General features: G+C 44.2%; 1 protein-coding gene across 1 annotated transcript in view; it reads right to left on the bottom strand.

Annotated features, from left to right (window-relative positions):
• The window catches only part of frmd4a (FERM domain containing 4A), a 341550-nt gene that overhangs the window by 47293 nt on the left and 280607 nt on the right, over positions 1 to 13650 (bottom strand). Inside the window, exons 11-12 of the mRNA XM_048610012.1 lie at positions 6518 to 6655; positions 3728 to 3850 (exon numbers count right to left, since the gene is read on the bottom strand). Coding sequence (XP_048465969.1) covers positions 3728 to 3850; positions 6518 to 6655 — 261 coding nt within the window. The remainder of the gene's footprint in view (positions 1 to 3727; positions 3851 to 6517; positions 6656 to 13650) is intronic.

Genomic DNA, 13650 nt, shown 5'->3' on the forward strand with positions numbered 1-13650 from the left:
AAACTCTTCCATCAGGCAGAAGATACAGAAGCTTGAACACACACACCAACAGGTTCAAGAACAGGTTCTTCCTGGCTGTTATTAGACTGATGAATGGACTCTCCAACTTCAAATGATGTGGATCTTGTTAATGTTGCCCTTGCCTCGCGCGTGTCCTGTGCAGTGTAACCTGTATGTCTCACTGTGTCCAAGTTTTTCTCACCCTAATTCTGTAAGTCCTTGCTTACTATGATCTGCTTGTACTGCTTATGAACAAAGCTTTCACTGTACTTAGGTACACGTGACAATAAATCAAATCAAATCAATGTTTTGGCCTCAACCGCTCCCTGTGGTAGAGAATTCCACAGGCTCACCACTCTCTGGGTGAACACATGTCTCTGCATCTCAGACCTAAATGGCCTACCCCGCTATCCGTACACAGTGACGTGTAGTTTTAAACACCCTTGGTGATCAGGAACATCCTTTGTGCATTTACCCTCTCTAGTCATGTTAGATTTATTAGGTGTCTATGAGACCTTTCCTTATTCTTCTGAACTCCAGTGAAGTTAGTCCCAACCGAACCAGTCCCTCTTCATACATCAGTCCTGCCATCCCCAGAATCAATCAGGGAGATCTGAGATCAGAGTCATGATGGTCTTGCGGTTTCATCAATGGACTATTAATTCAGAGATCCAAGTAATAGAACATAGAACATAGAACACCGAACAGTACAGCACAATACAGGCCCTTTGGCCCACGATGTTGTGCCGAACTTTTACCCTAAACCTAAGGTCTATCTAACCTCCACCCCTACCTTATACTATCATCCATATGCCTATCTAATAGCTGCTGAAATGCCCCTAATGAGGCCGACTCCACTACCCTCTCCAGCAATGCATTCCACGCCCCTACCATTCCCTGAGTAAAGAACCTACCTCTGATGTCTCCCCTATATCTACCTCCACTCACTTTAAAACTATGCCCCCTCGTAATAGCTACCTCCACCCTAGGAAAAAGTCTCTGGCTGTCCACTCTATCTATACCTCTGATCATTTTGTACATCTCTATCAAGTCACCTCTCATCCTTCGTCGTTCTGAAGAGAAAAGCCCTATCTCTCTCAACCTTTCCTCGTAAGACCTTCCCTCCATTCCAGGCAACATTCTGGTAAATCTCCTCTGCACCTTTTCCAATGCTTCCACATCTTTCCTGTAATGAGGCGACCAGAACTGGACACAATACTCCAGATGTGGCCGAACCAGGGTTCTTGGGATCTGAGTTGGAAGCTTGCTATGGCAGATGGAGGAATTTGAATCCTACAGAAGAGTCTAACGATGACCAAGAATCCATTGTCAATTGTTGGAAAAATCCATCCGGTTCACTAATGCCCTTTGAGAGAAGGAATCTACCATCCTTAACTATTCTGGCCTACATGTGACTCCTGACCCACAGCAATGAGGTTGATTCTTAACTGCCCTTGGGGCAACTAGGGATGGGCAATAAAAGCTGGCCCAGCCAAGTCCCATGAACGAATAAAAAGAAAGGCTGCAGAGAGATGCAGGAAGATGAGGAGGCACAGTGCAGTCACAGAGGTGGTCATGTGTTAAGCTATATCTTTTCATTTTCCTCTTACTTTTCAAGCTATTACAATGGTGCCATATCGTGGCAACAAATGAAAGCTTTTCACTGTATTTTATTGTTTTTCTCAATGTCAAATACACATGACAATAAGATCATTCAGTTACTAGTGATGTACCTCAAGGATCTGTTTTGGGGCCACTGCTGTTTGTCATTTTTATAAATGACCTGGATGAGGGCGTAGAAGGATGGGTTAGTAAATTTGCGGATGACACCAAAGTTGGTGGAGTTGTGGATAGTGCGGAAGGATGTTGCAGGTTACAGAGGGACATAGATAAGCTGCAGAGCTGGGCTGAGAGGTGGCAAATGGAGTTTAATGCGGAAAAGTGTGAGGTGATTCACTTTGGAAGGAGTAACAGGAATACAGAGTACTGGGCTAATGGTAAGATTCTTGGTAGTGTGGATGAGCAGAAAGATCTCGGTGTCCATGTGCATAGATCACTGAAAGTTGCCACCCAGGTTGATAGCGTTGTTAAGAAGGCATACAGTATGTTAGGTTTTATTGGTAGAGGGATTGAGTTTCGGAGCGATGAGGTCATGTTGCAGCTGTACAAAACTCTGGTGCGGCCGCACTTGGAGTATTGCGTACAGTTCTGGTCACCGCATTATAGGAAGGATGTGGAAGCATTGGAAAGGGTGCAGAGCAGATTTACCAGGATGTTGCCTGGTATGGAGGGAAGGTCTTATGAGGAAAGGCTGAGGGTCTTGAGGCTGTTTTCGTTAGAGAGAAGAAGGTTAAGAGGTGACTTGATAGAGACATACAAGATGATCAGAGGATTAGATAGGGTGGACAGTGGGAGCCTTTTTCCTCAAATGGTGATGGCCAGCACGAGGGGACATAGCTTTAAATTGAGGGGTGATAGATATAGGACAGATGTCAGAGGTAGGTTCTTTACTCAGAGAGTAGTAAGGGCGTGGAATGCCCTGCCTGCAAAAATAGTAGACTTGCCCACTTTAAGGGCATTTAAATGGTCATTGGATAAACATATGGATGATCATGGAATAGTTTAGGTTAGATGGGCTTCAGATTGGTTTCACAGATCGGCGCAACATCGAGGGCCGAAGGGCCTGTACTGCGCTGTAATGTTCTATGTTCATTCATTCATTTATGTGACTTTGGTTCAGGCCAATGGCTACAAGGTCTGTAAATGAGGACAGAGAGATGCAAGCATGGAGCCAAAGGGAAGTTGGGAGGTAGCAACACATTCCAGTATCTGGGAGAAGAAAAGAATGCTTGAGATGGGGTTGATAGTTTTGAAGAACAGAGGAGGTGAAAGTTAGGTCTTTTATTGAGGGAAGTTCTGATGGTGATAGGAGACTGATGGACTGACAGGAACTCTACTCAAAACTCTGGCTGTACTGAAACTGGAGTGAGGAAGTGAGCAGCAAGCTAGCTGATTGTTCTGTGCAAGTGCACAGTCGGTCTCATTCAGAAACACACTTACTGTGCTCCTTTGTGACTTTCCCTGAGAAAGAACACCCACTAGATCAATCTGAAAATCGCCCAATCAGAGACAAGAGAGCACTCTGCATGGTTCAACTCTCCAATAGAAAAAGGACATAGAGGCACTGAAAAAGTTGCAATGGCCTAGTGGTATTATTGCTGGACCGTTAATCCAGAAACCCAGACAACGTTCTGAGTACTTGGGTTCAAATCCTACCATGGCAGATGGGGGAATCTGAATTAAAGAAAAAAGAAATGTGGAGCTAAGAATCTAATGATGACCGTGAATCCATTGCCAACTGTTGGGAAAAAACCCATCTGGTTCACTAATGTCCTTCAGGGAAGGAAACTGCAATCGTTACCTGGTCTGGCCTACATGTGACTCCAGACCCACAGCAATGTGGTTGACTCTTAACTGCTCTCTGGGCAATAAATGCTGCCTCAGCAGCAACACCCTCATTCTTAAATGAATAAAGGGGGGGGGGGGGGAGTGGTAAAAGGAAAGATTTCCATGGATCCCAGAATGGAGAGCTTAGACTATCAGGAAACGGAAGGCAGATAAAGATATGAAGGATGGTGAGAAAAGATCAGGAGGGAGGCTGGGGCAAACACCAGCCTGGGTCTGGTTGGGCCGAGTGGCTGTACATTCTGAGTAACTCCAGACTTACCTCTCCCTTGGGCATGATCTTCTGCTCATCCAGTTTAAAGGAGGTGCCAATTCGCCGGCGAACAGTTGGTGGCTCCTCTCCAGGGTCCAAAGGATATTCTTTTGGCAACTTTCCTGTCAGTTCCTGCAACCAAAATAAAAAGACACAAAAATAGAGGAGAGGCATCCAATGATTTACAGCACAGAAGGAGAGCATGTGACCCGTTCTGTCCGTGCTATCTTGCTTGATCCCACCATCCATCCCTTGGTCTGCAGCCGCAGATTGAGGCTGCTCAAATGTTAGGCACTGAAGAGGATTCAGGGCTGACAGCTGCACTTAAAGGCACATGTTTCTGACCATCATGCAGGTTTTTTGTTTGGCAAAAATATACTTTACACGTAATGATGTAAAAGCACATCCCAAAAACATTTTAAATTGGACATTATGGAAAATACAGTAGAGTATAACATTTTTCTATTTGAGCATTATACACTCTTCACTACCTCAATCCGATCGTAATAATGTGACAATTACTGTATACTTCCAGCGACAAGCTCCAAAGGGGTTCCCCCAGTCACCAGCCCCTCAGTTTACTGAGGCTGTGGAGTGGCCATGTCATATGGTGGCTTTTGCGGTAGTTAGCATGGCAACTACTTGACCTAGGACTGGAAGAAACTACAGAGAGTTGTGAACACAGCCCAGTCCATCACACAAACCAACCTTCCATCTCCACTGACTCCATCTATACTTTCCACTGCCTTGGGAAGGCAGCCAACATAATCAAAGACCCCTCCCACCCCGGTTATAATCTCTTCCACACTCTTCCGTACGGCAAAAGATACTGAAGTTTAAACACATGTACCAACAGATTCAAGAACAGCTTCTTCCCCGCTGTTATTAGATTTCTGAACGGGCATTTCAAATTTAAAATTTAATGTTGATCTTGCTCTCTATGCACCTTCCCTGCAACCGTAACTTTGTATTCCTCACTCTGTTCTAATACCCTAATGCACTTTGTATGGTATGATCTGCCTGAACTGCACGCAAAACAAAACCTTTCACTGTACCTAGGTACATGTGAGAATAATAATTCAAATCAAATCAAAAAAAGTGTTAGTGTGTCTCGTGGAACATAGTACTGGACTTTGGAATGGGTCAGTCTGTAAGATTTGACCTGGAAGAGCAGCAGATTTCAGGCAGATCCCACAGAGCTGATGGTCCTCTAGGCATAACAGATGTTTATCTTGGTCTGTGCCTGGGGAAACAGCACTGTGTTGTGGAGCTGCTTGGGATGACAAAACAAAAACACTGCTTCCCCTTTCCAGACCATTCCAGAAGCTTTGAGGGCAGTGTGCAGTGGCATAGAGACCGGGCGTGTCTGAAGGATCCGACAGGGAGTCAACTTTCCCACCCAATGCTGTAAAAGCCTTCTTAACGCAGGAGCACTGTCACAGTGAAGACTTTAGATGATACAATGCTGCCAACATTACAGAGTTGCTGACTGCATTCACCGCTATTACTTAAAGGTCTTTCTTACAATCTTAGTCAGAGTGAAAATAAAACAAGGAATGTGATGAAAACTCTCAAGTCTCAGGTAACTGCGGTCGGCTCTGCAATGAAGATGGAAAAGGATCAGCCTCCTCCTTAATTCTTGGTGCCCCTAACTCCATTGAGAGTTAATCATCCTCGAACTTTGAAGAGCTTGGAAAACGTACCAGATCATTCACTTGGACAACACGGCAGTGGGAAAACAGGGAAATGTGGATTTCAAAATAAGAAAAAACCGAAAGAACTGCGGATGCTGTAAATCAGGAATAAAAACAAAGTTGCTGGAAATACTCAGCAGGTCTGGCTGTATCTATGAAGAAAAATCAGAGTTGACGTTTCGGGTCCGGCGACCCTTCCTCAGAGCTGAGCTGGCTCAACAGAAACTGATAAATGACCCTCTTCTTCCAAAAGGTCACCACCTGCCTAAACCCCAAGACAAACCTTGAAGGGTTCAGATTGTTAAACAGTACACCTGGGCTAAAGTGTAACCACAACACAAACTTAAGAAAATTGTTTCAGAGATGGCTTCGCAGAAGGGTCTAGGCCCGAAACGTCAGCTTTCCTGCTCCTCTGATGCTGCTTGGCCTGCTGTGTTCCTCCAGCTCTACACCTTGTTATCTTAAGAAAATTGTGCAGCTTGACTGTGTAATTGTTCTAATCATTTGGCGATGGTCACCGTCCTACATCTCAAACTCAGATGCCATTAAAATATTCACTTCCAGGTGGGGCAGACTGGAGCCCACTCAAAGTGAAAAGCTCCTGAAAATGCGCACGTATGACTAGTTACTTTGTCAAAAAAAATGGCATTTGATGTCTGAAAAAGAAATTTTTAAATGTTGCCTTAAACCGAAAATCCTCCTGCCAGCATTTGGTTTCTTCTCAGTTCCCAAATATTATGTTAATTTGGGAGTTGTGTTCCAAATCTAAAGCAAAATTATCATGGAACAGACCATGTCACTCAATCTATAAGCCAACCAATTGTTATTTTGTCTGCCCTCAGCTCCACATCCCTTCCCTCTCATTGTATTCCCACTTCAGAAACAGGAGCAAGCACATCCTTCAGTGTCTGCTCCAAAGCTCTGGTCCAGGTTATAAGACCATAAGATGCAGGAGCAGAAATAGGCCATTCAGCTCATCGAGCCTGCTCCACCATTCAAGCTGATCTGATCTGGTAATACTGAGCTGCACTTTCCTGCCTCTTTCGTATAACCGGTGGAACCAGTGGTTCCGTCACTGATTAAGGACCTGCCTATCTCAGCTTACCGCTTCTCTCAGACACAACTTCTTCAGTTCTTCCAATCGAACACGGAGAGTGTCCTCCAGGGCATCCTGACGTGATTTCAGGGCAGCCAACATGTCTTTTTTGGCAGACTGAGAGCTGTCTGACTCCTGAGATCCTGTGGACAAACAAATGGTTTACTAAGGCAACTAACAGTCTACACTTCAAGAAGAATTAATGTGATAATTAAACAATTCCTTTATCAGCAAATGACTGCGCTACTGAAACACGAATGACTAGAATGTGAGAGGGATTACATTTATGGATGATCTTCTCTTGCATTAACCATGTCTTGAAGCGAAAAAAGCAAAGGATTCAATGTGATAAGCTTGTGTCACTAGAAGGTACAGTTAAAGCTGTCTGACAGATCAATGTTTTCTGAAGGTTTTCAATGTCACTAAGAGTTCATTGTATGGACCTCCTCTGCTGGGATTGGGTTTCAAAGAGTGTCCAATATCTTTCCCCAGTGTCTGGTCTGCATTCCTCCACTTCGTTCTGTACATACCTGATCATTGAGGCATGCAGCTCGTTAATCCTGCTCTCATAAAGAGATGGTGTGATGGACGGTTTGGAAACACACATCACCAACTGTGTGACCAATGAATTCTGGCCAAATTCCAACCCCTCCACCCTCCCACCTCCCAAACTCTCTTCTCCACCTTGTTTAATCTGCAGCACCAAAGTCAAGTTAAAAAACATAAGATATGGGAGGCCATTCAGCCCCTTGAACCACTCTGCCATTCCACAACTCATGGCTGGCCTTCCACCTCAACCCCATCTTCCCTCGCTGTCTAGTTTCCTTTAATTCCCCTGCCAAACAAACATCAATCCATCCCCGTCCTGAATTCACTCAACAGCTGGGCAACCATATCCATCTGGGTGGACAATTCTCAAGATTCCTGACCCCTTGGGTGAAGACATTTCTCCTCATCTCAGTCCTAAATGCTCAATACCTTGTCCTGAGATTATGACAATTTACTGATGACACTAGACTTTCCAATCAGGGGAAGCAGCCTTTTAAAGTCTACCTCTAAGGAATACACATATTAATTAGATCATCCCTTGCTCATCTGAATTCTCCATGGAGCACTGACCCAGTCTGTACAACCTCTCCTCAGGGACAATCTTCCCTTTAATTTTTATTTCCTGCTTATAGGCAGTGGGTTCTGAAACAGAAATCATGTATGGTACACTGATCAGTGGGTGCAGAGGGAATGTTGCTCAGAAAGGTGCTCCCTTGTCCTCGGAATCAATCTGGTGAGTGTTTGTAGCACCTCCTCCAAGAAAAGTAGATCCTTCCTTAGACATGGCGGCTCAGTGATTAGCACTGCTGCCTCACAGCGCCAGGGATCCCGGTTCAATTCTAGCCTCAGTTGACTGTCTGTGTGGAGTTTGCACGTTCTCCCTGTGCCTGCGTGGGTTTCCTCTGGGTACTCTGGTTTCCTCCCGCAGTCCAAAGGTGTGCAGGTTAGGGTGGATTGGCCATGCCAAAGTGTTCAGGGATGTATAGGTTAGGTGGGTTAGCCATGGGAAATGCCGATTTAAAGGGATAGGGTAGGGAGGTGAGTCTGGATGGAATGCTCTTCGGAGAGTCAGTGTGGACTTTTTGGGCTGAATGGCCTGTTTCCACACCGTAGGGATTCTAAGGAAGACTGAAGTTGGACACACACCTCCAGGTGTACTCTCGCTAAAACCCTATGTAATTTCAGCAAGACTCTGTTCCTCTTCACCAACCCACTCGCAATAAAGTACCACTGGCCTTCCCAATTACTTGCTGCCTCTGCATACTGACATCCTGTGATTTGCATGCAATGATTTTCCAATTCTTCGGAACACCATGCAGCAGTACCCCTTTCAGCTGTCCAGTGCTTGACATGGCTGTACCATACTGGGATCTTACTGTTCCATCTGACTCAATTCCCCACAAAACAGTATTGTTAGCAAAGGATATGGATGGAGGCAATAGCTAGTGATGTGATCACTAGACTATTGATCCAGAGACCCAGATAATGCTCTGGGGACCTGGGTTTAAATCCTACAACATAGACAGTGGAATTTTAAATTAATAGAAGTCTGGACTTAAGAGTCTAACGATGACCATGAATCTGTTGCCGATTGTTGGGGAAAAACCATCCCTTTTACTAATATCCTCTAGGGAAGGAAACTACTGTATTTGGCTGGCCTACATGTAACTCCAGATGCACAGCAATGTGGCTGACTCCTAAATAGGGATGCACAACAAATACTGGCCTAGCCACTAACACTCATATCCTGTTGAATGAACAAGAAAGAATCAATATTTGAACTTGAGAGAACACTGGCTGAGGTTTAAATTGCTGTCATTTTCTTAGATGCGCAAGCATTAATCAGCATGTTTTCAATGACTTTTCGTATCAGAAAATAAAACTAATTTTCTACGAGACCAAAAATGCAACTGTTAAGTGGCCCCGTGGAGTTTTATGAAGTAATTTTAGGTGACTTTATGTCAAGTTACATCAAAATAGGAGCAGCGGTACGACAATTAACCCTTCGAGCCTGCTCCACCATTCAACAGGATCACGGCTGATCATCCAACTTAGCCCCCTGTTCCTGCTTTCTCCCCCCATACCCTTTGGTCCCCTTAGCCCTGAGAACTATAACTATAAAGTATTGCCTCTTTTACTTTTTCTCTGGGATTAAAGCCTTCTACTTGTTATTCCCTCTCATCAGAATCCCCATTGCCAACAGCTCTCTGATCCACGGGCTATACGGTGCCCAAAGGGGCAGGAAAAAAGGGGGAAAAAGCTGAGAGGAACAGACTGGAAACTTCAGAATTGGCCATTCAGCCCTTTGAGCCTGCTTCACAATTCAGTCTGATCATTCAACTCAGTCCCCTGTTCCTGCTTTCCCCCCATACCCTTTCACCCCTTTTAGTCACAAGCACTATATCTTAGTCTTTCTTGAAAACATTCAATGTTTCAGCCTCAACCACTTTTTATGGCAGAGAATTCCACAGGCTCACCACTCTCTGGATGAAGAAATTTCTCCTCATCTCAGTCTTCACATCATACACTCAGTACATTTAAGTTACACAACAGCAGGCAAATGGAACACCCTGGTTTTGCTGCTAAATCCATTCTTTTCTGTGTCAAAACTGCACCAGTTTACTAACTGCTGAAATACACTGCACTGGTTAGGCGGAATCTCTAATGTTTTTGATTCTGCAAATCAATTTCAGTGGAAGGAGTGCAGTTTCAAGGGCTCTTTCGGGGCAGTTTTTTCACTGTACTCCTTAAGGAGTCTCTCCTGCTGGGTTTTTCCAGCTCTTTGTGACTCGGGCAACTGAGTCACGTTAGTTTCCTCCACTTCCTGTTGTTGTAAGAAACGAGAAAACAGCAGAGGGCCTGCACCTGCCCTAACAGCAAGGACATTCGGATGGGAAGGAAATGGTGAGCAGGCTGAGGAAACAACAGCAAACTGAACTTTGGCAAGATGCTGCTGAAGCAATGTTAAAGGAATGTGTGATGGAAGCGTGGTTTAAAAGTTAATCTATGAAGATTCCAATGCCCACCCATCGACCAGCACTCCCCCCCACAACTCCAACCAACCTTTCTCACAAGCTTCTTACATACTATGTGAAAGAATTAAAACAGTAAGTTTGAAACCGTTGAAAACTTGGAACAGTTTTCCACTAAATCACACGGAAGAAACGTCTTAACAGGGCATGAAATTTATAACAGTGACAAGGCACGGCTCATAGGATAAGACATAGAACTCTATCCCTGAAATGAAAATGCTGGCTGCATTAAGCTTCAAGCCTAACAGCTGTGAAATGAATGCTGTGAAACTGCATTCCATCTGATTATTCCCAATGCCTTTCCCAATTTGTTGATTGTGACTGTTCCAATTGGTTGTACACAGAATGGGAGGTAGAACACGGAGTAAATTAACAAGTGCAGCTATCAGTGCTAAGCTAGAACTAAGCTGAAACCGTTACTAGCTCAGCTTTTAAATCTAGACAGTGCTGAATTGTTCTTTGTCTCACCTACTTGAATTATTTCTGGCCTCTTTCCATGCATTAATGGCTATTTACTTCAGCCAACTGGATTGCACACTTCCACGAAATCCACACTTTATTATGTTTTAATAAATATTGTCTAAATTGAAGACCGTGACTCGACATAGTTCATATCTATGTTCCACTTTAGTGAGACACAAAATGGAATATTTTCCAGGGTCTTCACTTTGTGAAACTGAATGTTTTGTCTTCTCATCTTGTGAATCCTTGTACCAGTTTATCATGTTTACCCACGGCTCAGTGGGTAGTTTCTATCTCTGAGCTGTAAGGTTCTAAGGCCACTCTAGGGCTTCAGCACCAAAATCAAGGCTGGTGCTCCATTGCAGTACTGAGGGAGTGCTGTAGGGTCATCAGAGACATGTCCCCCACTCTTCTTGGAAATAATGCCTAGAGGCTGTTACAGCGCTGATGTTTAGTGAAAGATGGCACCTCTGACAGTGCGGCACTCCCTCACTTCTGCAGGTGGTGTATCAAGCCAAGATATTTTACATCAGGTCCAATGTGGGAAATGACCTCAGGACCTTTCACCTTCAAGGAAAACATAACTGATCTTGAAAAGGGTAAACAAGTCAGATCAAAGTCAGCAGTTTAAATGAAGGATTTTAGATACAAGGAAAGATTAGAGAGATTGGGCTCATTCTCTTCGGAGTAGAAGATTAAGAGGTGACCTTATTGAGGTGTAAAAAATGATGAACAATTTTGACAGGGTAAAGAAGGATATTCTGTTTCCACTAATTGGTATGTCAGTAACTATGGGTGATAATTTCAAGATTGCCAGCAAGGGAGCTAGGAGTGAGATGAGGAGAAATGGCTTTACTCAGAGAGTTGTTAGGATTTGGAATGTGCTGCCTGGGAGAGTGGTGGAGGCGGATTCCATAGGAGATTTCAAAAGGGAGCTGGATATACATTTGAACCTGATGAAATTAGAGGGCTGCGGAGATAGGGCTGGAGAGTGGGACTAGCTGGGCAGCTTTTACAGGCACGATGGGTCTGTACTGTAAAAGTTTATGGTTCTACGATTCTAACACATCCACTTCACATTTAACCAACAATCTGATGCATCGGCTTTCAGCAAGCTCAAGGCCCCCTCCCACCCTTGAAAGGGAAGAAAGTGTTTCTGCTGCCTCATCAAACACTGATAGAAAGTCACTAACTGAAGGAAGTATGTTCAGGTAACGTGCACGAACAGCTACAGCTTGACCTTACCACCTTCTGATCAACAAACTGAGACTCTCTCCATAATCTGAGCATGGTGCCTGGCTCCCAGTAACGTTGGATTAACTACTTACTGAAAACAGACAGCAACAAATAACAGCTTGGGCTACCTGTGAATAGATAACCCTATCAGGACACAGTCATGTTCTGACAATGCACACACTAAAGCAAACACTTATAATTCTATAATGCTGAAAATCTAATCAGGAAATCCATTAATAACTGGCAGCATTCTTTGGTCTTCCTCCTGCAGACTATTTTTTATAATATTCAGTCACGTGCAAAAGCTAAAAGTAAAAGCCTTTGGATGTGAGAATACAGTTTACAGATTCTGAGTGTTAATAATGCACAATGAAGCTAATGGATTGATAAATCAATGGTTGAATATTGATTGGTGCAGTTGGTCAGGAAAGATGTAATTGGTCTGGAGACAGTGCGGACAAGATTTACCAGAACGTTGCCAGGGCTGGAGAATTGTAGCTGCGAGGACAGACTGGAGAGGTTGGGGTTGATTTCCTTGGAACAGAGAAGGCTGAGGGGTAGCTGATTGAGGTACAGAAAATTGTGAGGGACAGAGATAGAGTAGACAGGAGGTACTTGTTTCTCTTGGCAGACAGTTCAAAAACCAAGGGTCATTGATTCAAACTAAGCGGCAGAAAGATTGGAGGGGACATGAGGAAAGACATTTTTACACAGAGGGTGGTGAGGGTCTGGAACTCGCTGCCTGAGTTGGTGGTGGAGGCAGAGACCCTAAACTCTTTTAAAAAGTACCTGGATTAACATCTTAAGTGCTGTATGCTGCAGGGCTATGGGCCGCGTGCAGGAAGGTGGGAGTAGAAAGGGCACCTGGGTGTCTTTGGGTCGGCATGGACAAGATGGGCCAAATGGCGCCCTTCTGAGCTGTATCATGTTTATGGTGTCTATGAGTCACTAACAGGGTTTTCCCCAGAAGGTATTATTTATTTCATTTTAGAGAACTATGGGGCAATATTATGGTTTTTTAACTGGCTGGGCCAGTATTTATTGCCAATCCTTACCGTTCCTTGAGAAGTTGGTGGTGAGTTACCTTCTCAAACCAGTGCAGGGACAGTCACAATGTAATAGTAATAACAGTCTTGTCCATAACTGCTGCCATGTGGGAAGCGTTTCTGTTCTGGGCATCCACTGAAGGCCATTCACCAATTTGGTGGCTGATGTATATCTGTATTCAATAGATACAAATGGCAACTCCTCTTGTCATGTTTAATTATCATTTATTCATTAGATGTGGGAGTCACTGGCTGGGCCAGCATTTATATCCAATCCCTAATTGCCCACAGTGCAGTTAATTTTGCTGTGGGTCTGGAGTCATGTATAGGCCAAGGACGCAGATTTCTTTCCCTAAAGGGCATTATGGAGAATGTTGACTTGCTCGCTGAGCTGGCTTGTTCTCGTTCAGACATTTCATCACCGTGCTAGGTGATAACATCAGTGGAGTCTCCGATGTAGCGATGTTATTCTACTCTGCTTGGAATTTATACCGTCCGGTCCATTATGGTGTGTACTGTCATTTCCGGTTTTGATCTGTATGTGTTTGTATATGGGGTCCAATTCTGTATGTTTGCTGATTGCATTATGGGTGGAAAACCATGCCTCTAGGAATTCCCGTGCGTGTCTACGTTTGGCTTGGGCTACTATGGTTACCTTGTCCCAGTTAAACTGATGGCTTTCATTGTCTGAGTGTAATGATATTAAGGAGAGTTCATCGTGCTGTTTTTGCTGCTAGTATCCTTAATATCAGCACACTGAAACAATGAAGGCCATCAGTTTAACTGGGACAAGGTAACCATAGTAGCCCAAGCCAAA

The sequence above is a fragment of the Rhincodon typus genome, chromosome 22 (assembly GCF_021869965.1).
Source record: "Rhincodon typus isolate 14 chromosome 22, sRhiTyp1.1, whole genome shotgun sequence".
NCBI classification, from domain to species: Eukaryota; Metazoa; Chordata; class Chondrichthyes; order Orectolobiformes; family Rhincodontidae; genus Rhincodon; species Rhincodon typus.